The sequence below is a fragment of the Ruditapes philippinarum genome, unplaced genomic scaffold (genome assembly GCF_026571515.1).
Source record: "Ruditapes philippinarum isolate M1 unplaced genomic scaffold, ASM2657151v2 ctg755_1_1_1_1, whole genome shotgun sequence".
NCBI lineage: Eukaryota > Metazoa > Mollusca > Bivalvia > Venerida > Veneridae > Ruditapes > Ruditapes philippinarum.
In genome coordinates this window covers 268,567-296,481 of record NW_026865297.1, presented here as the reverse complement: position 1 = coordinate 296,481, position 27,915 = coordinate 268,567, and the positions used below count along the sequence as shown (strand labels likewise).

At 30.9% G+C, this 27,915-nt stretch overlaps 1 protein-coding gene across 1 annotated transcript; it reads left to right on the top strand.

Annotated features, from left to right (window-relative positions):
* The first annotated feature begins 4,042 nt into the window (after positions 1–4,042).
* LOC132728574 (macoilin-like) lies at positions 4,043–26,839 on the top strand. Its single transcript, XM_060714234.1, has 12 exons — positions 4,043–4,262; positions 9,295–9,436; positions 9,755–9,881; positions 11,921–12,050; positions 12,529–12,595; positions 15,836–15,932; positions 17,099–17,489; positions 19,194–19,352; positions 19,644–19,823; positions 20,785–20,908; positions 21,323–21,497; positions 22,175–26,839. Exons 1-12 carry the CDS (start codon positions 4,180–4,182, stop codon positions 22,417–22,419), a joined length of 1,920 nt encoding a protein of 639 aa, XP_060570217.1. The 5' UTR covers positions 4,043–4,179; the 3' UTR covers positions 22,420–26,839.
* The last annotated feature ends 1,076 nt before the right edge of the window (positions 26,840–27,915 follow it).

Genomic DNA, 27,915 nt, shown 5'->3' with positions numbered 1-27,915 from the left:
AAATCCTCATGCATAAACAACTGGTGCAATTCATCCAAACTTTACAGAATGATCAGTATCAAGTCTTGCTGTGCATATCTGTAGCTCAAGTCCTTGCACATATTGCACGAGTTTTCCGGTTGAATGATATTTGGCCGAGTTATGGGCCTTAAATAAAAAGGTGTTTTTTGTGTATTGCCAGATACAAATACGCTCGTCCGGACTACTTCTTAAAAACTGTGCAATTTCATCCAAACTTTACAGGTATGACCAGTGCCAAGTCTAGTTGTGCATATCATCGGTTTTTTATGGTTCAATGAATTTTGTCGGATTTATGGCCCCTAATTATTTTTTATTTTTTAAAGTTTGTCCAGACTACACTTCTTATATATATCACTAATGCAAATTCAATGAAACTTTACAGGATCGATTGGTAGGTCAAAAAGTTTCGCATATAACACGGGTTTTCCGCTTGAATTATTTTGGTTCCAGTTATGACCCTTGAATGGTGTTAATAAAGTTTGTCCGGACTACTCCTTTTATACCACTGATGAAATTTTAATGAAACTATACAGGATTGATTGGTAGATCAAGTACATGTGCATAATACAACAGTTTTTTTTTTTTGCTTGAATGATTTTTAGCTGAGTTATTGCCCTTGAATAAAAGGTGTTTTTTTTGTTGTGTTGCCAGCTACACAGATGTTTGTCTGGACCACTCCTCAAAACTTTAGGGGAAGGATCAATACCATGTCTAGTTGTGCATCTAATCAACATTTTTCGGTTCATTGATTTTTGTCAGAGTTTTTTTGTCCCGACTACTCCTGTTATACCACTAATGCAATTTCAATGAAACTTTAGAGTTTTGAACGCCGCCTTTCCTTGTTGTTCTTGTTTATCATATTTTTTTACAGTATCGCTGTTAGCTCAAATCCTTGTGCATATTATACAGGTGTTTAGGTTGAATGATTTTTTGCCGAGGTATTGTTAAGCGCCTTTTCATAAAACGCGTCCATCCACAAACAATACATGTCTTGGGAAGATTTGCTGTTGGATTGTATACTCGAAGGCCCGAATACGCTTTCAATACCTTACTCCTGGTCAGTGTAGGCATACGTTTCAAGCGTCTGCTTGATACTGAGTTACTTAGCCCAGCAGTGGTTTACCCAGGAACCTTCAAACATTGAAATCATTAACAGCCCTTTGAGGGTTATGATGATGAACTCATTGTGATATGATGATCATGTACAAAACAAAAACGTAAAAGTTCTGTTCTGCTCTGTGAAAGGGACAGGTGTTTTAAATGACAACATAAACTGTGGTCATGCAAGGGCATGCAAGGGCATGCCTCTTTGCATATTATATCAGATAGCTGCATATTAAAGCTGCATATTAAAGCTTAAAGTCACTGGTCAGTATTTAGTGCCTCTGAACTATCTATATATTTAGAAGCCACCATTAAAATTGTGCATATTTTATTCCTGAGGGTCGTCCCCAAGACAAGTTAAAGATACAAACTTACATGCAGAAACAGACTGTCTGTTAAAAATTCAAATATATGCCTTTTTGCTCAATATTTTAACTTATTTCCAGCTGTGCAAATAATTAAAACGATTAAAATAAAAACAATGTCATGATAACAAAACTGTTTTTAAAAAAGGAAGATGAATTCTCGCTTGACAAACTGTAAAAAAGTAGTAGTGATGTAAAAGTCAAAATATGGGTATTTGCATATTCGAACTTAAAACACAAGTTTCTTATCATGAACACGATGTATATATAGCTACTACGCTACTTGTGGTTACCTGTCCACACCCACTTTTATTTTATTATATTGCAATAAAAATGATGCATGCAATAATAAAATATATTGCACAGCCAATTACATTATAATGTAAATGTAATCGTATTGGGTTTATAATTAAAACAAAATAAAAAATCATTTAAAAAAGATACTCGGCTGAAGTAAAACTGGTTAACTTGCATATGTTATTTCTAGGTTTTCGATATAATTAGAATGTTAGCAATGCCTGCATTACAATGACATAATAATCAATTGTTGTAGCTTAGAAAAAGCCCATTTTGTAAACATTAAAATTAAAATGTACCATACTGATATTGTTGTGAGTTTTCATTCAAAATAGGACAACTTCTACTTTTCAGTATTGATACTGCAGGTGTCTATTTTAAATGTTTTTACGTTTGATTTATAAATTTTGAAACCATATGCAATATTGGCAGTATTATTAAAAAAATAAAATATAAAATATTGAAAAAAGAAATAATAGAATAATGTATTGCATAAAATCAACACACATTTTTCTTCAATTTAATGCAAACAGATATAATATGAAAGAAAAATATAATATATACTGTAAAAATGTTGAAAGTAATTGGTGATCTCATTATATTTTTATACAGACAAAATGTAAGTACTTATGTGCAAAAACTTAGTAAGTCCTTATGTAAAATAAAAAACTATTCAATAGAAAATGTCAGGTTATCTAAAAGCGGTGTAAAATGTTTATTTGAAAAAAGTATGGTTAAACAGACTTTAATTAAATGTCTTAGCAATTTACAAGTTTTTTTTCTCAAGTTTTCAGGAGTTAATTCAGCATAAACAAACATCATTGCTATACATATGATGTAATGTGCATGTAATATGACAAGAAAACAAACAAACAACAAAATAAGATACATTTGGGAACAAATAAACCCGAAAGTTAAAGAACTATCCTCATTCATGTATATTTTATTTTAGAACTTTCCTTTACATTTTATTTTATAAAGGAAAGAACTATCCCTTACATTTTCTGTACGAAATCTGCTGTGGTCATAGTACAAAAAATGTATTATTTTTACAATAGGTTTGCTCTTAAATTTGGTTTGCTGATCATGATTATATGATATATGCTATGTAAAAAAATATTTATACATACATATGCACATGTTTTATTGTATTAAACAGTAATAGACGTTTTATATTATTGTAATATTATAACGTTTCTTTTACGCGCCAAATGTGACGTCTATTAACGTAGACGTCTGTTTTGTACGTTTACGTCATTTCCTTTATGTATCAACTGAGGAAGCTGAATAAAGCAAAACATGTTTTGATACTTAATTTGTGTTGGTTTTTGATCCAATTGTACTATGATTTTCAATGAAATTCTATATACCTTTAAATTAATATATTTGAATGGATTTTAATGCTCTGTAAAAAAGAAAGTAAAAAGATCGTGTTCGTGTTAGGTATGTTTTTAATTAACCGGTGACCAGATTTAAGAGTTCAGAAAACAATGAAATACGCGAGGAAAAAAAACGTGGTTTTATTGTATACATTTCTATTTCTGTGGGTTTGCAAGATTTTCATATGGTCTGTTCAGTGAAAGATGTGTAATTTTGTGTTAATGTTTTAAAGCAGTAAATTGGTCATGTATTGTTCTTTTATTAGAATCACTTTCCTCATCAGAAGGCATGATGAAACTTTTATATTATGATATATTTATAACATTCCATGAAAACGTTGAAAAAATATAAAATATAGATCTGATGATATGTTAAATTTGTTCATTTTATATAACACCTTTCATGCAGCAAGCATAAAAAGTCTTCACAGGAGTTAGTATGCAATCGTACCAATATTACATACGAATGTATGTAATATTTTTCTTGTTATTTTAGAGCTATCTTTAAAGGTTTTTTTAAGAATGGTATGAACTATCCTTTACATTTTATTTTAGAGTGGTTAGAACTATCCTTTACATTTTTTTAGAATGACCAATGAGATTCCCCAATTCCAGTTTGTAATTAATTCTAAAATGACAGATGAAAAATCTTTTTATATTCAATCCTTCCCTGTTAATTTTACAGGAAGTCAAACTTATTTTGGACGGACTTCGTCGCTAAAAAATAGTTCTAGATCAATCAATACATCGATTAAAATAATAAACTATATAAAAAGAATCAAGTTGTTTTATTTATTCCCACAATCCCATAGTTACGCCGAAAATTTCCGAATTTTGCCGGATAACAATTTAGAATTTCCGCATTCACGGAAATATCCGATCAGCTGTCACTGACTTGCGCATGTCTGAAATTACACATGAGCAGACTTCCAGGGTTTCCGGAAAATATTTTGATAAAATTAATAGCTTTAGACCGGACATAATTGAATATTTCAAAGTCTTGTTGACAGAATATGAAGAGACCTAGAAATGCTGACTGTGCTAAACTACGTAGACCACTGAAAAGGAGCAAAATAAGTGAAGGATTTTACGGAAGGTGAGACAAAAAATTTCCAATATGGCAGCAAATTAACAAAAACACATTCTCCAGATTAGAATGAAAATTGACCTCATTATGCATTGCAGAACATTCATCTCATATTGTATTTACTTGATACATAACATCAATATATAGAAATTTATTCAATTTTGTGTGAACTTACACGAGTTGAAAATTTAACAACGTTTTTGGTGACATTTTGTGATTTAGATGTTCATTTTTAAATTACAGTATTTGTCACTGTTGGTATCAATTTTAACGAAATTCTTTGTTATGCTTATTTTTTTTATATTGTAAACTTTAGGAAAGTTGTATTATAAGGTTTATTAACTATATTTTCCGGATATAATTATTACATTACTGTGAGTAGTTGCATTGCACAACCAACTTATGATTGATGAATTATTAAATTGATCTGTGTCATCGCGTTATGTCAGGGATATTTTTAACAATACCTTCCATGTATACTTGATTGAGCCAATGAGAACATAATGACGTTTTAGATAAAATAACATTATGATTTTTGCAATTAAATATTTATTAAAACCCAACATTTTCACTCCCAATTAACAAAAACACTACAAAAGTTGGCAAAGTAATACCGAATTTTTAATTTGTGATGTTTCGCTATATGAATAAAAATAGGTGTTCCATATATATATATTAAGTAATTAAATTTATTTCAATTTTCGTAAACAGTAATATTTTTATGTCTTTTTCAAGAACGTTGGCTTTGAAAATTTGGATGTCCAGAGTGCAATTCTTCACCTTTTATAGTAGCTATAATCATATGGAGAGTGAATAATAGAATATCCAAAACTTTACTGCAATCTTTTATGTCATTTTTATGGTTATTTATTATTCAAAATTTCATCAAAATTTATATTAAGAAATTTTATTTAATCAAAGTATCAAATTTATTTTGACATAAAAGTAGGGAGTGAAACATCTTTGTGTGAATAGTCTACGGAGTGAAACAGTAGCCAAAAATTTTAACTTAAATAAATATAAAAGATGTGTATTTTGCTTTTACTTATATTGGTAGTAAATAAATAATTGTAAAATTTTCATCTCCTGGACTTTTCACAACTGTGCACTAAATAGCAGGGTTGATTAAATTTACATTCCATATATATCTTATTTCAGTTTTACATGGATACTAAACAAAGATATATACTTATAACTCTTTCTTTTCTTTTATAAATAGAAAGAATGAAAAAATGATTATGTAATGTCTCAGTGTTTTTAATTATGCCCCCGCCATATAATGGCAGGGGCATATAGTGTTACCCTGTTCCGTCATTCCGCACTCACAGGAGAGTAATTATGTGGCTAGAGGGACAATAGGTAACTGTTCTTTCCCTTTGATGTTTTTCATTCCGTAATGCTTTTATGTGGCTATTTTCTTTTGCGTGGCTAAAAAGAACAATAGAGAGAACAATAGAGTAGCCAAATAATTACTGTCCTGTGAGAACGTCCGTCCTTCCGTCATCATCAGTTTCCGTTCATTATCTTAATAACCGTTGCACATATTGAACTCAAATTTGATATATATATATGTCATTAGAAAATACATGTCAACTTCGAAATTGGTCATGGTTCGATGATTTTTGGCAGAGTTATGCCCCTTTTACTTTGAAAAAAATATGAAATTTTCAGTTTCCTTTCATTATCTCCCCAACGGTACAACACATTCAACTCAAACTTGACATATGGATATGTCATGAGAAAATACAGGTCAAGTTCAAATTTGGTTATTGTTCGATGATTTTTGGCAGAGTTATGTCTCTTTCACTTTAAAAATAATATGAAATTTTCAGTTTCTGTTTATTATCTCCCCAACAGTATTACACATTCAACTCAAATTTGACATATGGATATGTCAAAGGAATGCGCAGGTCAAGTTCAAATTTGGTCATGGTTCGATGATTTTTGGCAGAGTTATGCCCCTTTCACTTTAAAAATAATATGAAATTTTCAGTTTCTGTTTATTATCTCCCCTACAGTATTACACATTCAACTCAAATTTGACATATGGATATGTTTTTGGAATGCGCAGGCCAAGTTCGAATTTGGTCATGGTTCAATGATTTTTGGCAGAGTAATGCACCTTTCACTTTGAAAATGATATGAAATTTACAGTTTCTGTTCATTATCAACCCAACAGTGTTACATATTCAACTCAAAATTGACATATGGATATGTCAAAGGAAAACGCAGGTCAAGTTGGAATTTGGTCATGGTTCGATGATTTTTTGGCAGAGTTATGTCCCTTTCACTTTGAAAATAATATAGATACATCTTAGGAATAAGCAGTTTAAGTTTGAATTTGGTCGTGGTTCAATGATTTTGGACAAACTTATCTTTCCTGAATGTTGGAAAAATTTTGAACTTTCAGTTTCAGCACTCATACTTTTGTGGAAATGTATATAGCCATTATTTTGGCTACAAATATGCAATATGCTATTTTCAAAAGGTTAAGACTGAATAATTTCAGTGCCTTGAGAATTGTATAAAAATGGTTTGTGTTAACATTGAAAAGTTTTAAGGGCTTTGAACTTAGAATGAAAAAAATAATTTGTGCAAACAAATTTGGAACTAAATATTATAACATTTGAAATTTTGGCTGCATGCGGGGGCATCCGTGGCATGATGACACATTTCTAGTTTCTATATATAACTACTATCCTAAAATGGTACTGTTCCCAATAGAAAATAGACATTAAAATTCCCAATTTCCAATTTTTCATTCCCAAAATGGCTGTTCAAAATTCCCACAAGGCCAAGTGATTTCTCTGAAATCATTTGAATCCAACATATTCATATAAATCACCACTCAATAGTTCTACCTGGACAGTGGAAGCTGTTAGCTATCTTTATTCATGATGACTAATCTAATTATCTTAATTGTAGCTGAAAAAAATGCTTTAAAAATTCCCCATTTAAGTCAAAATAACACATTTTTTTCCCAATCAGTCTGGTACCGGCACCATTCCCAAAAAATTGGAAAAAAAAACACTGTGTCTTAAGTTAGAATCACCGCACAACAAAAATAATGATTCATTTGGCCTTTAATTAAAGCCTGAATTTAACATTACAAAAAAAACTCATATTGTACAATGTAGTTTTCTTTGTTGCCTTTTCAACATTATATGGGCATGTCATTATCTCTCTTCTTTTCCTGGTATAATCTACTCAGCACTGTATGATAATATAATCATGTATCAACTTTCAGAATGGCAGGTTGGATGGAAAGTAATATTAGGCTCTCCATAAGAATGCTTACCACATCCACTAATGTACTTCACATTTTTAGTATTACTAAAGATTTTCAAAAAGAACATAGCATTATTGTAAAATATTAACAAAAAAACATTAATTTTGCCATTGCGAAAATGTGATGATTTAAAACTTTCCTGTTTTCAGCAGAAATATTCTCAGTTTTGGTTTTTAATGTCTGGAAGTAAATATTTTTGTTATTATTTTAACATTGCTTTCCAGTGGTGATTTAATCAGCAGTCTAAAACAAAATTTTCAAAAGTATTATTATTTAAGCACAAAAACGATCCAATCTGCTTCAAAGTATCAACTTAGACAATGGCTGTGGTTAAATAGTGCATAATACATCATCATTGGTGGATGATATCTTTACTTCTCACATGTATTTTAATACCTCTGGCAATACCAATTACTGTGTGCCCAATAATAAGTTGACACATGTTAGAATACACCCTGCTGGTGTTAATTGGGTCTACCTATATCCTTATCAATTTTTACACCTGGGTGACCTGGGGCAGAGATTAAAGACTATTGGGACTTAAATGAAATTATTGCCAGTTTCTGTCCTTAAATTATACATGTAGTTAGAACTCAGAAGCTTGTAGGGGAAAAAATAGATTGGACATCTTAAAGAATGGGTTATGCAGGCAGTTTTGCATTTAAATAAAAAACTTGTCAAATAAACAGTTTATCGACAAATTCAGAAAATTTCAAATTTAGACCTTATTCACCTAATTGTATGTAAAAGTAGGTCAAAGACAATATATTTCCAATATGTACTGCATTAATGTCTCTTTGCAAATTGGCCTTTGTCCTCAGTATATATTGAAAAGGTCATGTATATTAAAACATTACTAATAAACCTAATAATTTTCTGAACTTTTTTTTACCGCCTATATGACTGAAATACTGTTGGGAAAAGGCGTAAAATGAAAGAAACAAAAAAAATTCTGAACTTTTCTAAATGCTATCAGTTTAAAAATTGACATGATTTTACTCGGACATGTTGAAAAGTCCCATTCGAAAATCAAATTTGATAGTAATAAGGAGTATATCTGGCAAGATTGTTTACCTTTTAACCTTTATGAGTTATTTTGTCACTAGTAGAAAGTTTTTGTTGATATTTACACAAGTGATTATTAATATAATATGTTTGTTTAATGAAAACAGGATTTCCTGTTTAAAAGGACTTTACTGAAGATTGACTTTTCAAAGAATAAGGAGAGCTATTGTATTCGCCCAGGCATCCCCATCACTTTTTGGTTAAGTTTTTGTTTACAAGTTAGTATCCCCAAAACTACTGAAGTGAAAGGATCAAAACTACACACACTTATTTGAGAGCATTATAGGAGGGGACTGTCCAAGGCCCATAAATCTTACATGGATTTTGACAGAATTATGGCCACTTTTTAAACTTAGAAAACTCTACATTAAGTCATTATCCAGGCTCTTGTTTTACTATCAAGTACTGAGAATAGTCAATTGTCCTATCCTACTGAAAGCTCTTGTTGACATGAAGGGACAGGAAATAATTTTTAGAGACTTGTGTTCCATTTGATGTACATAATGTATACATGTATGTCTGTACTTAGAACTTGTGTGCAAAATTTCAGATCATCCCATCACTCTGTTTTCCCAAGGTAATTATTTTAAATGTGCAAGGATTTTAATCAGAGTCTGTTAACATGATAAAATGTTAATTCTCTCACAAATATTTAAGGTGAAGCAAGTTTGATTTATTGTTTTTCAGTACTTTTTTGTACATGAAATTCCTGATGGTTTGGGCACTAGTTCTGATGGCAGATTTCATCCTTGAGTTCCGCTTTGAGTACCTGTGGCCTTTCTGGCTTCTTATGAGAAGTGTGTACGACTCGTTCAAGTTTCAAGGCCTGGTAAGTAATATTGATTACTTTTAATAAGTTTTACTGAAAAATAGGAACTTCTTTTAAAATGCTAAACATCTTTAACTTTGATATTTAAAAGTAAAACTTCAAAAAACATTTTTTCGTTCATGATTAATTGTAATATTCTGGTGTATATACCATGCAGATAAACTGCCTAATTGGTTTATTTAGAATGAGTTGCTATGGTAATATGAGATTGTATAGAAACCATAGATTAATATGTGTTGAAATAAGTAGACTATTTTTATGGCCTTCAATTAGCCATATAGTGTTACATTAATATGAATATATTTTTAAATATTTCAGGCATTTTCTGTATTTTTTGTAAGCATAGCCATAACATCGGATGTTGTTTGCTACCTATTTATACCAGTTCAATGGCTGTTTTTTGCTGCCAGCACATATGTATGGGTACAATATGTATGGCACACAGGTTTGTATTTTACTATTAATAGCTTATATTTGAGTGACCTTATTCACTTTTAAAGACAATTATTTCAGGCTAAAAGAAAATTTTCTGTAAAACTTGTTTATCTTATATGATAACAAACATCCCATGAAAAGCTCTATCTTACTTAAGTTTAGTATTTTATAAAAATGGTAAATGTAAGGTCAGTATTGTATTGGCCATTTAAGTCATCACTTCAAAAAATATATATGTATTTATCAAAATGTGATGCATATAGATGATACTAGAAAAGTCTTTAAAGATTAATTATATTCTATTGTCTGCGTTTTGTTAAAAAAAAACATGTAAAAGGGACGAATATGTTTTAAAGAACATGACCACTTATCAAAGATGACCTTATATTTCATCTGTGGAATGGTTTGTCAAATTATTGAAATGTGTCACAAACATAGCAGAAAAATATAGAAAACTGGACATCTGCTTTTGACAGCTGTCTGCTGGCTTTGTTCATGATTGATTTGGCGTAAATGTGAGAATCCCTGTTATTATCCAGTATCACACTGTTTGAGATAAAAATAACAGTAGTCATATTTTTATAGCTACATGGACTGGAGTAGGTATATTATTATAGGTAAAATATGATTTATACAAAGCGGTTGAGATGCTGCTTTAGTCTATTTATAACTAAATGATGTTTCAAATATTATATGATTGTTGACATTATACATAAATAATTTTCATATAAAAGTCCATTCCTTAATGCTATGATAATCAGTTTAATAAATATATATATATATAAAATTTAACTAGAATAGACTTGAGTGGTTGTATGTGTTTTGTGAATCTCTATACATGTGTATAACAGAGATTCAGAGATTATTCAGATGGCATTATTTTGTAACTTTAGATCCATTCTATAATAAGTTCTTACTTGTAACAAAAGATGATTTAGCAAGTTAACATGGCTGAATTTCTGGCAGTTACAATGATACAGGAAATTAAATATTCACAGATAAGATATCAATGTCCATAGAGTATTTGTAGCGAGTAAATATTCCAATAATTATAATGCTGACTTCCAACACATGTAATGTCCTACGGTGTTTAATACTGTGAACTTGTTAAGCCTCTAACAATAAGGTGTGTATTAATTAATCATTGTATCATTGTATATATGACATCATTGAAATTAAGGATTGTGTTGACTTGTGAAATTGTTACACAATATTCATTTACAATGTAACACTGTTACAGTGGTTTCAAGAGCCTTTTTTACCAAATATGGTGGCAAATGTCCAGCCCACAGGTTTAAAACATTTTACAAAAAAAAAAATTTGCTTCTGTTATTTCAAAGGATGATATTATGAAAAGAACCTTAATAAACTTGCCTATAGTATACAAATAGTCATTAACAAAGTTTTAATGACAAAATAAATATAATTATAACATAGTTGCCTCTATAGAATTTTAGAATAAATACTGACTTTTAATCAGGTAAAGGGAGTGGCAGCCTTGTGTTAATGTGATAGCCTCTCAATCCAAGAATTGTGGGTTCAAACCCTACTGGGTCATGACCATGACCTCATATGACACTAAAGAGTAGTACTGGTTAGTACCAGGAAGCTCACTCGAGATAAACTGTCCTCACAATTGAGCTTAATAAAATATATAATGTTCAAACTAGAAATTGTGATCAAAGTTATAAATATAAAGAAATAAACATAAATGTAATCACTTTGTTAATTAAAGCACCAATCTAAAATTGACTAATGGAAGAAAAGGTTTTCTTTAGAATCCATTCCATATGTCGTTGATGCTTTAAAGTGATTTTATGTTCCATGAAAAAGACTTGTTTATCCCCTAGACACATTAGAGAAGTCACATTTTGTGCAATATACAGCTAACTAGTATTTGATTCCAGAGTGTTTTAGCTCACCTGTCACAGGTTTGATGTTTGTCCAGTATCATTGTTATCATACTTGTATTGAACAAAGATTTTGTAAATTATAATTGTGCTAGTTCTTTTAAATTTACTAATGAAATGTTTAAATCATTTATTTCAGAACGAGGTATATGTCTTCCCACAGTGTCACTGTGGTTACTATTTGTCTATATAGAAGCATCTGTAAGACTTAGAGAACTTAAAAACTTGCCATTTAACCTTGATCTTTGTCGACCTTTTGCAGCTCATTGGTAGGTACATTTTGTCCATCATTATTATATGAACATGTATAAGTTTATGTTTTATAACAAGCAGACTATTCCCTTATTACCTAGTTACATTTTTTATTGTCTGAGTAAGTTGATAGATGATGATGATCTGAATTTTTCTGTAATATACATTTAATGTTATTCTCCACTTACAAAAAGTTACACTGATATGTCTTGGTTTTATTAATTCTCAGATATTTAGAAGTCATATAACTTTCCTGTATCACTTGTACAGGAAAATCTGTACATTAAAATAGTTTACTTTTGACTTCTATATTATAGGATTTCATTAAGTAAATTCATTAATCAAGAATGGACATTTCACTAACCAAATTAACAGTTATAATTTCAGTTATACAAGCGTTAACATTCTGGATTTAACTGTATTTCAACATTATTGTTTTAGGAGTTTATTGTAACTTGTTAATGTTATATACATTGTATGTTTCTTTTTTTTCAGTATTGGCTATCCAGTTGTTACTTTAGGATTTGGTTTTAAGACTTATGTTTCATATAAACTTAGATTGGTGAGTTAATAAGTCATCATTATATTAGAGAAATTTTTGGGTTTTTTTGCAAATCGTAAAAGTTATAAAGATTATTGACAGGTTATATGACCCTGTATAAATGGTTGTTTGCATATATAACCCGAGCCACTAGGTAAGGTTTATATTGCAAACTACCATTTATATAGGCCATATAACCTGTCAGAAACTTTATAACAAATTTATATTACAGCAAACTTAAGAAAAAATTTAAGGGAAAAAAAGAAATTACTTCATAAATTGTAAGAAGTAGTGTATATTGTTTATTTAAATGTTATGATTATCAGATGAAAAACCTTACAAACATAAAGTACAATAAAATCATTATATATTAGCTGTAAAATATCAGCATTGTTTATGTTTGATGGTTGAATAAATCTCCTAGAAATTTATATCCTTGATGGAAGTTATTGATAACTGTTAAATTTAAGCAAATGGAAAGATTTCAAACCTGATAGAACATCATTATTGTATTTTCTGATCGCAAGATCAGTAAATACAAAGCTAACATCCACGGTCTAACACAAAGTTTCCTAACAGACCTAACAACGCAAAGTAGTTCTCACTCAGAACTGCTTAAAAACCAGCAGTTTAAAAGAAAGAATAATTTTTAATGTAGGCATTTAACGAATTACAGTGCATTAAAAGTTTAGAGTAGTCAATAGAAATATGAGGTTACAATCACAAATTTCGCGGATGAATATCTTTTTTGTGCCCCCACGTTAAATGTGCGCGGGCATTTAGATTTACCCCTTGTCCGTCCGTCCGTCTGTCCGTCCTTCCGTCCGTTCACTTTTGTGTCGCACGTAACTCAAAAAGTATTTGACCTAAGAGTCATGAAAATTTACCAGGAATGTTGATCAGCTGTGTAGTTGTGCACCTGGGTATTTTTTGTCTGGATATTTTTAGTATTTTCAGAGTTATTGCCCCTTGACTTAGTATAAATTTTGCAATTTTTTCAAAAAACATGTGTCCAATGTAACTCAAAAAGTATTTGACTTCCTAGAGTCATGAACTTTACAGGAATGTTGATCAGCATTTGTTTGTTGTGCACCTGGTATTTTCTTATCTGGATATTTTTAGTAAATTTTCAGAGTTATTGCCCTTGACTTAGTAAAATTTTTGCAATTTTCAACTTGTGTCGCATGTAACTCAAAAAAGTATTTGACGCTAGAGTCATGAAACTTTACAGGAATGTTGATCAGCATGTGTAGTTGTGCACCTGGGTATTTTCGTCTGATATTTGTAGTATTCTCGGGAGTTATTGACCTTGACTTAGTAAAATTTTGCAATGTTCAACTTGTGGTCGCACAGTAAACTCAAAAAAGTATTTTGACCTAGAGTCATGAAACTTTACAGGAATGTTGATCAGCATGTGTAGTTGTGCACCTGGGTATTTTCGTCTGGATAATTTTTAGTATTTTCAGAGTTATTGCCCTTGACTTAGAAAAAAATTTGCAATTTTCAAATTGTTGTCGCATGCAACTCAAAAAAAGTATTTGACCCTAGAGTCATGAAACTTTTACAGGAATGTTGATCAGCATGTGTTGTTGTGCACCTGGGTATTTTCATCTGGATATTTTTAGTATTTTCAGAGTTATTGCCCTTGACTTAGTAAAATTTGCAATTTTCAACTTGTGTCGCATGTAACTCAAAAAGTATTTGACCTAGAGTCATGAAACTTTTACAGGAAATGCTGATCAGCATGTGTAGTTGTGCACCTGGGTATTTCGTGTGGAATATTTTAGTATTTTCAGAGTTATTGCCCTTGACTTAGTAAAATTTTGCAATTTTCAACATGTGTCGCAAAACGTAACTCAAAAAGTATTTGACCTATAGTCATGTAACTTTGCAGGAATATTTGATCAGCATGTGCAGTTGTGCACCAGGTATTTTCGTCTGGATTTATTTAGTATTTTTAGAGTCATTGCCCTTCACTTATGAAAATTTTTTGCAATTTTCAAACCTTGTGTCGCAAGTTACTCAATAAGGATTTGACATAGTCATTATAAACCCATTATGGGCAGGTTTTGCTCAGCCCATATTTAGATTTTAGCACCTGGGGTTTCGACTTGTTGGATTTTGTATTTGTAGAGTTTTTTGGATTGAAAAAGGATTGAACCAGAACAGTTGGAGCCTGGGGGGCACCCAGTTGTCCTAAATGGGCACATTTCTTAGTTACCCAATAAAAATGTTCGGCTATTTCCGTTTAAGCCCTTAATCAATGAAAATCCTAAATTTTTCTATTCGAATTACCGAAATACTCCTGAGGCGTCGTACACAAATAATCTTGACTGTCGAAGTAATAGTGGAAATATATACAATGTCGTACTGTTTTCGAAGATTATTCGCCTAAATTATTTTCATCAGGAATAAACAACAGGTTTTAACGTAACAAAATACCTCGAATTAGTAAGGAATGGAAATTCTCAAATTTAGAATTATAATATTATAGTTGTTTTATTCAAGCATACATATGTATTTACTTCACCGTGGTGCAGAGGTTGCGCGCTCGTTTAGGGTGTGTGAGAGGCCTAAGGTTCAAATCCTAGTCGAGGCAACTTTTTTTTTTTGAAGTGTCTTTTTTAAGGAAGTAGCCACGATATGCAAGGATAAAGTGTGGCTGTCATAAAAAATGAAAAATGATTTTTTGATGCAACTCTAGTCATGCAAAAATTCCATTTGTATCAATCTCAAACTGTTATAGACGCAGTCGCTGCGTAAGATTAATTATAGTATATAAAAACTTATACAGGAAAAATACATACAGATAGTCAGTATGATTTAGATTGCAAAGATCAGAAAATACCACAGAGGTTTGCAGCCCTTTGATTATGTTTAAATTGGGATGTAAATCATGTAAGGTTGTTAATTTGGTAGTAATATGAGTCTGGTTCAGTTAAATAGCCTTGATGAGGTTTAACTGTTGCTGATTAAATTTCATATTGTTTCTTGCATCTATTTTAAGGGTCAAAGGTCATTGCAAGAATTTCTATTCTTTTTTTTTTTAAATCGATTAATTTGTAATTAATGGGGGTGTGTACTGTACCCAGAATGTAGATATTTCAAGAGGAATTGTAATGATAAGCACTAAAGAATATAACAAACTTTCATAGAATACCCACTTGCTTTGTTAAGAAAAAACACCATTCAAGCTACTGTTCTTAAGCCCATAATATATCACAAACAAAGTTTGAATATTTTGTTTGTTTATTATTTCAGAGAAAACAGAAAGATGTACAAAAAGACAATGAATTTTATTTTCAACTTATACAACAAGCACTGCCTCCAGAATTACAAAATGTAGAAAAACAAAAAGGTAAAATATTTGACAGTTTTTTGTGGGTTCTTTTTTGACTGTATGACCACTAAAATGGTAGTGTATTGGTTATGATAAGGCATCTCCCATTATCTATATTGTCATTCATCTGTAAAGATTGTTTTCTAGAAAAGTCTGTGTGTTTGCTGTTTAATAGAAAATTTAAAAAAAAATTCTGACCTGAATATTTAAATAATTTATTATCTTCCTTAACACTGTAATAAGGCTGTAAAATTGAATGTCAAACTCAGATAATTTATTTACATATAGCAGAGTATGATGCAAACTTGTGTGATAGAGGCATTGAAAAGATAGTTTTGCAAAGTTATATAAGTGAAATTATACTTTAATTTTTTCTGATAAAAATACACTCATTTTAGACTGAATAAATATGAAAATCTGTATCAATATTCAATAATTTGTGTTCATTAGCTAGCCTGTGTTATATGTTAAACATATGCTGGACTACTTTTGTGTATTGCATTTTGGGCATTTTGGTCCTGTTATGGCATAAAGTTGTGTTCCCACTGTCTCACCCTATTGGCATATTGGGAATACAACTTCAGACAATTAACTCAAGCGATACGAACCAACAGAGTAACACATTTATGTAATATATTCCTTATAAAGACCCTTTCATATAAGCGATAAGCGTCAAGAAAGTTACTCCCCTTAGCGGATGTGACATATATTGGGGATTATTCTATACAGACAATTACAAATGTTGTTCAATCAAAAGTCCTGAAAGAACATTGATACTGATTGTTCAATTATGAATATAACATGAAAAAATTGCCATATGCATGCAGAACTTCTATATATCAAGACAAAAAGAAACAAATGTTTCAGATTGCAACATTGGCAGCAAAATCTGAAGATTGATAATTTAGACTTTCTATAAATGTTATTCATAATGATGTATATAAGAAATTTAGAGCATTTTTGTAAAACATAAGAAATGTCACTTGGGTTAAGCCTAGTGCCAACTTAAGCTAAAGTTCACATTTAAGCACTTGTGTGGGGTGGGGTGGGGGAGGGGGGTGTTTCATTTAAGCAGTAAATTGTATTAACAATGACAATGGATAATGCTTAATGCCCAACAGCAACAAATAATAGCATGATTATAGCTTGTCTGTTTGAAATTATTTTGTTTCTATCTTTTACAGCTTTACCTGCCAAATCAGAAGAGGAAGTAATCTCAAATGGAAGTGTGCCAGTTGACAAATCACCAACATCATCATCCGCCAAATCATCTTCTAAAGATGACAGCAACAAAAAGTCAAGTAAAGACACAGAAAACGAAGATGATATACAATATATAGAACAAAGTCTGCCTAAAAAGACTGCGGATATTAACAGCTTTGATGAAAGTGCTGACAGTTTCGCCAATGAACAGCAGGCTAAAAATTATAAACAGAATGGTATAGGTAAAGTTTCGAGCTCAAAGCTGAACAGTAATAAGGAGAATAGTTCTAAAAAAGGGAAAAACTACAACAAAGCTGATATATCCTCTTCTGCATTTGCTAATAATAAAGATGAAGCAGCATATATACAAAGGTATGTTTTATAAAGATACAGAGTGTATAGGTCCTGACTTGTTAAACTTGGTAACCAAAATTTGTTATCCAGCAATATGTGATTTACCAAGCTAATCCCCCGGGACATCAGACTTACCTTTATAGTCACATGATACGCAACTGTTCACAATAGATTAGTTGACCTGTTGTGCTTTTTTTTTCAAAGTTGTAACTGTAAAAGTTTGTTTGTTCTCTTTGATTAGCTTGGATAAATGTGAGATATTCTTCCTTATGGAGTAAATGTATGTATATGACTTTTAATTTTGAGGTCATTATGTGAAAGACCCTTTTTGTGAAATCTTTGTTTAATCATTAGATAGTTTTGAATGAGATGGGTTTCTGAAACTCATAAGTTTTAATAATATAATTATATGTTTTACTTCTTGTAACACGTGACCTTTATTAAGTACACTTTAAGTTAAAAGTAGGTAAATATGCCACTTAGTTACTGACTGGCAAATGAAGTGAGGGCATCATAAGTTTGACACATTTCTGAAATATTTGAATATAGAAATTACTTTTTAGCTTTACTATTGGAAGAATCATGAAAGCTATTATACTCAACCAAACATCTGTGTTGTCATCAACATCACACTATTTATGGTTTAGTTTTTGCATGCAAATTGGAATAACTGAACGGAATGGATTGAAACTTCAAACACATATTTAAGTGTATAATTGGAGGTCACTATCCAAGGCCCATATCATGGATTGTGACAGAATTAATCTATTATGGCTCTTTTTGAACTTAGAAACTTCTACATTATCCAGGCTCTTGTTTTACTATCAAGCTCTAAGAATAGTCAAGCTTGCTGTCCTATTGACAACTCTTGTTTATATACCACAGTAGGTCTGGGTGCATACTGTCCTTATCCAGTTTGTCTGTCAGAAGACTTTGTTTCCTTGTCTGTTTTTCAATTTTAACAAAATAGAGGTCACATCTTGGTGGCCAGTCCACCCAACCTGCTTTATTTGATAACTTACCAGTAGTTACTAATTTCTCTGCAAGTGACAGACTACTTATAAATCCTATATGATTTCTTAATCAATGGTAAGAGACAAATGTTGCTAAGCCTGAGAATTGAACCAGTGACACTTTTATTACAAATCTGAAAACATAATCATTCTCTTTTCAGCTAAGCAAGCAAAGTTAATGACAACTTATCCATAATACATATCTTGTGATAATACATGAACTTGATTCTTGAATCTCTTTGGCCTTCATATTCATATGTTCCAAGTTCAGCCATTTATCAATTTCTTGCAAATTAATAAAGTTAACAGATTCAGGGTGAGGGCTTTTGTAATTTGGTAACACATTATATGATGTATTCATGCAAAGGACTGTCATTGATTATCTCAATGTCTGTATATCAATGCTATTCAACATCTCCATTTTAAACCCAATTATCCCTGTCATGTGCAATTATCTCTATTATGTCTCAAGTGAGAGGCCACTTCTCTCCTTACATGAATTTAATTTTCAGAAACATTTAAGACAGTTAAGTATGTGATGACTTAATCAAGCATGCATTACACCATGATGACGTATTTTCAAATGATTTCCACTTTTCAAGCTATTTAGTTCTATATATTACTGATATTTGGCATTTGATATATATAAATACAGAATTTTCTATTAATGACATGTTCATTGATGGTGAATTTATTTTATACTTTACAGATTAGAGAATGATGTTAAAAGATTGAAAACAGATTTACAAATAAGTAGGAATACAGAGCAAGAGCTTAAATCTCAGATAAACAGTTTTATATGTAGTGATAAAAACACACGATCCGAGCTGTATCAACTACAGCAGGACAATGAAAATTTACAGAACAAGTAAGAATTTTTTATATTCATTTTTGCTTTAAAGATTATAATGCTTAAAAGGACTCCACTTTGGTTTAGTGGACTGACAGGAATGGAAATACTTTATGGAGATTTGTGTACTATTTGATTTAGGCCTGGACCAATATCTTGTGTGCAAAGTTCCAGATGGTAGAATGAATAATTTGCAAAGTAATTTAATATAGTGGTATTTGAAAAATTAGGTAACATGGTAAATTTACATTTTATATCTGAACAAAATTAAGTATTTTGCAATGATATCAACCATTTTTTTTTATCCAGACTTCATAACTTGGTTACTAGTCGACAGAAAGATAAAGAAAGTTTATCAGCAATTGAGCGTAAATTACAAGATGAGAGAAAAGCTAAAAGTGCATTAGAACAACAGCTAAATACAGAAAGAAAAGCTAAAAAAGCAGAAGATGCTGCAGCTGCTAGAGCTGTTGCCTTGGTTACTGCTAGGTATGTTCATTTATTTATTGTTGAAAATGTAACAAAACCCTGAAACAAAGAGTCACTTATTTCATTTAGTGACAAACATTTTTCTTTTGAATTTACCAAACAACTTGTGTCTGTCATATTACACTGAAATTATCAGATAGAATATGACTTAGACAATTTTTATTAGGTAACGCCACATTTGTGAATGATGCACTGCTGGTTTACAAAGCTGGTTTCCTTATAAAAAATTATTTAGTCATATTGAATTGCTTCCTTTTCATATTATATAACAATAGCACTTTGGCAAATGCTAAGTTGTACCGAATACTAAAACAGTAGAGTTTGAAATGCGTTATTTGATTAATAATACTGATACCTTCAAAACAGTAGGTTTAATTCTCACATTGATCTTAAAAAGTAAACATATTCCTGGAAATATTTGTATTGGGCCACAGATTTGGCTTTACTTTTGCATAATTCCGGTGTTATTTTCCCATTCTTGCTTTACTAGATATGTTTATGTGAGAAATATTCCCCATTGTCTTAGATTTAGTCTTAGATTTAGATTACCAATTTTAGCACAGTTTCATTCTGAAAGCATCTTTAACTCTTTTGCTGCCAGAGGGTTATTTATTTATTGATCACCTATTTGCCAGAAGGTTTTCTAAGAAATTACTATATTATTAATTAATATTATTATCATTATTTGTTATTAGTATTATAATAATCATATATGTTTCCAAATCTGCTAGTATAATAATAATTATTGTCAATGGTATAATTATCTATATATTTATTATGATTATTTTCATAATAATTATTATTATAATTATTATTATTATTATAGAAACGGCAAAAGCCGTCCATATGGCAAATATGCCGAAAATATAGGGCCGGCATATGCCGACCATATGGCAGTGAAAGGGTTAAAACAATGACATGAATATATGTGAGTTAAAGGTGGTTATTATTGTAATTACAGGGGTGACTGCTGTACAGATGTATGTTTATCACGGAGACGTGACACAGAAAATGATATACAGAAACTTAAATGGGATTTACAGAACAAAGAAGATAAAGTTAGACAACTTGAAAAGGAAGTACAGGTAAATACATAATAATCTCCCTTGGTTTATGATCTTGAATAGATATTAAAAATTTTTAGTGTCCTTTTTCAAATAGCATGTGGTTATACCTCTTTTTGGTTAAATTTCCTTTTCATAGAAAAGGTATTCATACTTAAACCTTAGTTTTTCCTGTATTTCTTGATATTTGAAGAATAGAAACATGTTGTTCACCAGCAATGAAGGTAATTATATACACTATTGCTTGTACTTATTTCGCTATGATAGTTATTGTAATATTATTTTCCACTTCCAAGAGGGACATGACACAATTCACTTAATGCTGATTCAAATCACTTTTATCTGAATTTTCTGTACCCCATGTTCCTGAAATTCCACCAAATTAATTGAAATTAAAAAACAATATTTATATATGTTATTATTTATATTTGATAGTCATTACGGCAGTATAAAGATCAACAGAGTGATACAGAAGTGTTAATGTCAGCACTGGCTGCAATGCAGGACAAAACATCACATCTAGAAAACAGTCTTAGTGCAGAAACTAGACTGAAACTTGATCTATTTTCTGCTCTTGGTGAAGCTAAACGACAGGTGGAAATATATCAAGGTAAGTTATACAAACAAACAGTGTGGAACATCAGTTTCATTGATTGAGATATATGGTCACCAAGCATAACATTGTCATTATTAATCTATCAATATATAGTTTAGTGATATATAATTGACCGGTGATAAAAACCATTGTTGTATTTTATCACCATAATATTCAAATGAATACAATGAATTTCATCCCTGTGTCAGTCTTAACTTTTTAGTGAGGACATTAATTGCTTGAAGACATCATGAATAGTTGCAGAAATTTTATTTTTTTGATAATGAAATCTTTTATTGAATTGTTTTTACATTTTGAATTTAAATTTTGTTTTAAGACAGACTTATAGACACTTGCCTAGTTCAGGTTGTAAGACCTTGTTTAAATAAGAGATGTAATTTTGTATGTCTCACACAGTATGTATTCTTTATCCCTTAACCTGTTGGTTGTGAATGATTTTACACTTGCAACCATTGCAGACCAAGATCAGCCATCACATGTTTGCTGTCTCATCATTGTCTGCACTGTTAACATATCCATCTTATTTCAAATTTACCATACATGGATTAATGGTTTTGTCCTGATTAAAAGATGGACTAGTCTATTTTAGAAATTTAGACCTGAGGGTTATGAGGGTTAAACAAATTTATTGTAAGTGGTGTTTATTTACGTTTCTTATGAATTTTTTTTAGCTGTTATACAGAAACGTGATCAAGAGATAGTTGACCTGAAGTCTAAGATGTCGGAAGTGATGGCGTTGATGCCACCTAATGCTGTTGTAGATGGGATAACTATGCCAAGTTCAGGCAACTCCTCACCGTCTCCTCTTTATTCATCTGCACAGTCACAACAAAGTGCAACAGAAAATGGAACCATCCTCAAGTCAAACCTGAACCCAAATGCTAAATTATTTCACGCCAAAACAAATGTAGACTAAATTATGTCACGCGACATTCTTTCTTCTTCATTTAAACGACCCGTACTTACAATTAAGATTTTGCTACTTGTATGAAGAAATTAACATTTCTATTAAATGGTTATCTTTGTGTTTGGTGCATATTTAAGTACCTTGTATTAATGAGGTATGGTTTAGAGATATCATATGATTTGTTTCTAGATATTATAAGGCAGTAATGTTGACTATTTCATACAAAATGCTTTGTGTGTTTTTTGTCGTAGATTTGCTGTATTACTTGAATTCTAGCTATTGATATATGTGTGTAGTCTGTTACGTAGGGCTGTACAAATGGAGCTGATGACTCATGATGTTGCTACGACAACACCATAACAATATCTGATTTGTGCTTTACATATTACAGGAGTATTCTACCCATGCAAGTTAACATATATTTTAAAATAAGACCAACAACCTTTATTTATATGTCTAATGTCAAATTCTTTTATCTTAATTAAATTTAAGTAAAAATGTTAATGAAAAATGGACAGAACAATATCATTTAAAGTGACAAGGAAATAGAAACACTTGTTATGTGGGGACTTAAGCACAGTTAATTATGTTTGGTTTTGTTAAGGAATGTTGTGGTAACATCATGAGGATATTAGCAGTAAATGGGTCAGCTTTATCCATGACATTATACAACAGTATATAAATGACACATTGGTTTGTGGCTACTTATAGGCCTATGTGTTATTTATATTATTACCCCGAAAAAATACTGTAATGATATGAAATTTTTCAAACAAATGTAACTGTTACAAAATTGAAACTACTTTAATATTGTTCTTAATCTCCTGACCATGCTGTGTTAAACTTGAAAAGTTATGCATTGCTTTACACTTATTCTTTGAGTACATGCTGAAATCTATCAATCATGAAACATACAAACACAAACACATTAATACTGTTATGAGCTGTGTTCAGATCACATCCAGAATATTCTTCATCAGCTATTATAACCTCCAACAATGTGCAACTATGATATCTTACATCTAAATAGTGTTTAATATCTGTCTACCACACATCAATTGGATAAATCATCCTTTGTTGCATGCTTTAATCCTCTGCTCCAACCATTTCGATAAATTTTACCCTGCAGTTACTTTGGTTGCCGACTGAAAAAGGTTAAAGATGATAAAAAGCACTCTTAGGTTACAAACAACTTAATTCTCAGTTATGTATGATCACTATATCAGTTCTGTATGATCACAATATCACTGGTGTAGCTCTCCAGGAACGATGGTTAGGAGACTACCCGCCTATATGACTGAAATACTGTTGGAAAAAGGCGTAAAATGAAACAAACAAACTGTATGATCACAGTATCAGTTTTGTATGATCACAATATCAGTTCTGTATGATTTCAATGTCAATGATCACAATATCAGTTTTGCATGATCACAATATCAGTTCTGTATGATCAAAGTATCAGTTTTGTATGATTACAATATCATTTCTATGTTATCACAATATCAATTCTGTATGATCACAATATCAGTTCTGTAGAATCACAGTATCAGTTCTGTATGATCACAATATCAGTTCTGTATGATCACAGTATCAGTTCTGTATGATCACAATATCAGTTCTGAATGATCACAGTATCTCTTTTGTATGATCACAATATCACTTGTATGATCACAATATCGGTTCTTTATGATCACAGTTCAGTTTTGTATTAATCTGTATGTTCACAATATCAGTTTTGTATGATCAAAATATCAGATCTGTATGATCACAATATCAGTTCTATTTCTATAAGATCACAATAATTCTCATAAATTCTGTATGATCATGGTAACAAAGCTATATGATTAAGGACCAACTCCTATGATTACTAAATGATCATATTCAAAAGCTGTATGATCACTATTCCAGAATTTATGATCACTGGCAAGATTTTAGGATCACCGTCAAGAAACAAGGCTAGATCACAATCAGATTGATTTTTTACTCATTTCTTAAATATCAACAATATTTGCTCACCTGACTGCATATACTATTATGTACTGTCATATAATAAATTATAGCAAAGATGCACACCTTTATTGAAGTTGCATTCCAAACCAAATGCATGCTTAATCTTTCAAGATCTTCGACCTTTAAAATTGACGGTTATTTGAGCCAGAGACTTTACCAACATTGTAATATCATAATCATTAATTGCATTGGAGAATTGTTTTCATTTATTAACAATTTATTTACAAGACAGAATCTTCAGAATTTTTATAAGTATTCACAGCAAATGCATAAACAACTTAAGAATTTTTGAAGCAGAGATACTAAGTGTAAATTAATGGCAACTCGTATAGAAAGTATGTACAAATATTTTGGCACCATGTTTTGTTTGACTTAACCCTCCAGAAACTGAAGGAATTATATTATCTAGTCTTATATAGGTGTGACTTTGTCAGCAGTTAATCAGTATTATGTGAAATCATAATGATATTTCATACAGTAAACTTGATGTACAATTATGCCATCTCTTAATTTAGGTTTTCAATTACAATCATTTTTTCACCACTGATCAGTGTCGTTAATTAAGTTAAATTTTAATTATGTTGCTATAACTATCTTCATCTCTTTTTGATCTATTTTAGTACATGTATATTATAAGAAGCATTGATTTGTGTGCAAATAATGATACACATGTTTGTTAAATCTTTCCTTTTATATTCTAAATCATTGAGTGTAATAATTGAAGACTCTGTCAAGCACTGATACAAACATAATGTATTGATAGTTTTTTTAAAAAAACAATTTGATCTTGAAATCCCAAAGATTTACAATGGACTGTTCCAAATTCACAGCTGGATTAGTCCATGTCATGAAATCAGGGGAAGAAAATGGCTAAATTTCTATGTTTTACATATTGATGTTGTTAGATTTTGTTGCATTATTTATGTACAATCGCTGGAAATATTTTCTGTATTTTGTTGTCAAGTTTCTGTTGATCAAGTAGAATAGACTGTTGTAAACTCACAGCTATAGCTAGCTCATTGCTTAAAAAATATCTTCCCCCAAAACTGCATTTACGATATTCTTATTTTGTCATTTGAAGATACATGTATGTAGCAAATGAACATTTTTGTAAAAATTACAAAAGCAGCATTGTACCGGATTGTTACATTTATGTCTATGAGATTAATAGAAATATGTTGTTTAATATCAGTTAGATTTTGGTCATTTCTTCTTGAAATATTTTATTCTTATGCTAATTATCAATTTCGAATTAAACCCTCCCATAAATTTCATACTCGGTGATCTAAGTTATGAATTTATTAGATTTTCTGCAATATTTAAAGTCAAATAAACCAGTAATTGAAATGTTTTTATAGGTAATGACAATACTTAATTTTTGTTGGCTAAACATTGATAAATGAAGTAACCAAACTAAATTTAACCCTTAATCTGCTATAACTCTAGAATGGATTTTTCTTTCTTCAATCTTTAGAACTGTCCAATATCATCTTTGGGAATATCAAGATGGAAATCAAAACTTGATAAACCAACAGTATAGAACCTGTTTATACTGCATAGATGTACAGGCCAGCCTGGCTGTACTAATACACCCATTGACAGTCTCTATATGAACAACGTAAATAACCGAGTTATATTGAGTGAATAAAATAAGTTATTTCCCTTATCTTCTAGTAAAATTGACATCTCTAATGCTAAAACAATGCAAATTTAGCCGTTTATAAACTGCTAGTTTGGGGCGATTTAATGTCTGATTTTAGAATTCATTACACCAATGAAAAACTTGTGATCTTAGCTTCGTTTCAGTATATTTTTCAACACTTTGACATTCAAGGTATTTAAATAAATAGTAAAACTTACCACAAGTCAGACCATATTACATATGTTTTATACCGATACGCAATAGGTTATCTTTACTCACAATTCTACTGATAAGAATAGCCTGTCGTCTGCTAGTTGGGAAACTGTCAATCTGTGTACTACTTAGTTCCAGCAGGTTAAGGGTTAAATGTAATAGATGTTTGGTTTGGAGTAATCTGTAAGAAATATAGGACTATCATATCATGTACTTAACTGATTTAAAAATGACAAAAGAATAATGTCCCATTGTCAGTTGTTATACTTATTAATATATTTAATTGTTTGATTTTCATTTAAATCACATAACAGTTATAAGAAGTGATTTTTTGAATGATTTAACTATTTTGACATACAGTGGAATATAAACAGTTTAGCATTTGGCTTTTAATGGACATGAAAATCATGGATGTTTAATCTGTCAGTGATGACAGGAAGATTTCTAGTTTTGTATTTGTTTCGAGGTATATAGTTATGATTTAAAGTTTGACCACAAAGAACAGTGGAATGTAGCAGGAATCACCTGTTGGTGACAGACAGTAAATAAACAAGCAAAAATTTCTCCTTTGGTTCCTTATTATTGTCCATAATTAATGCCTAATATAAGTCTTAATGTTCATCTTGTAAGTCCTGAAGCCTATATGGTTTAATTGCCGGTAAGTTGATATATATAAAGTTCTACTTGATATGCATGTCATTGATAAACCATGATCATGGCCTTCACTTTCCTTCAGGTATTTCCCATTTATGCACCAAACATGGGTATGGTGAATGTATTTGGTTCCTTATGTCTATTTTTAGCTTGACTATTCGATAAGAATAAGTAGAGCTATTGTAGTCACCCGAGCGTCGGCGTCGTCGTAAAACATTTATGTTAAAGTTTTTGTAATACCTCAAATATTTTCAAAGTCCATTGACATATGGCTTTGAAACTTTGCACACTTCTTCACCATCATGACCCCAACATGTAGACAGGAGGAGGTTTATCTATCAAACATTTTGACAGAATTATGCCCCTTTTTAGCTTGACTTTTTTTTTTGAAAAAAAAAGTAGAGATGTTGCTATAGTCGCGGCGGCATTGCTGTTGCCGTCTGATAACTTGTACCTGGATCTAAACTTTTTTATTTCTTCATACTTGGCCACAACAACCCTTGGGACAAGACCTTTTAGTAGACCACACTAACCTTGACCTTCATCCATAAATGACCTTGACCTTCAAGGTTAAAAGTCCAAATTTTGCTTGTTCATGCTGTTATTGGCTGTAACTTTGTTATTTTTGAATGGATTGTCTTCAAACTTGAACATAATAATCTTCAAGGATATCCCTTAAAATAACCAGACAGACCTTGACCTTCACTCATAAATGACCTTGACTTTGAAGGTCAAATTATTGAAATTTTCATTTTTTGGGGCTATTATTGGCTGTAACTTTGTTATTTTTGAATGGATTGTCTTCAAACTTGAACATAATAATCTTCAAGGATAACCCTTAAAAATAATCAGACAGACCTTGACCTTCACTCATTAATGACCTTGACTTTGAAGTTCAAATTATTGAAATTTTCATTGTTTTGGCTGTAACTGGCTGTAACTTTGCTATTATTGAAGGGATCAACTTCATATTATAACAGAACATA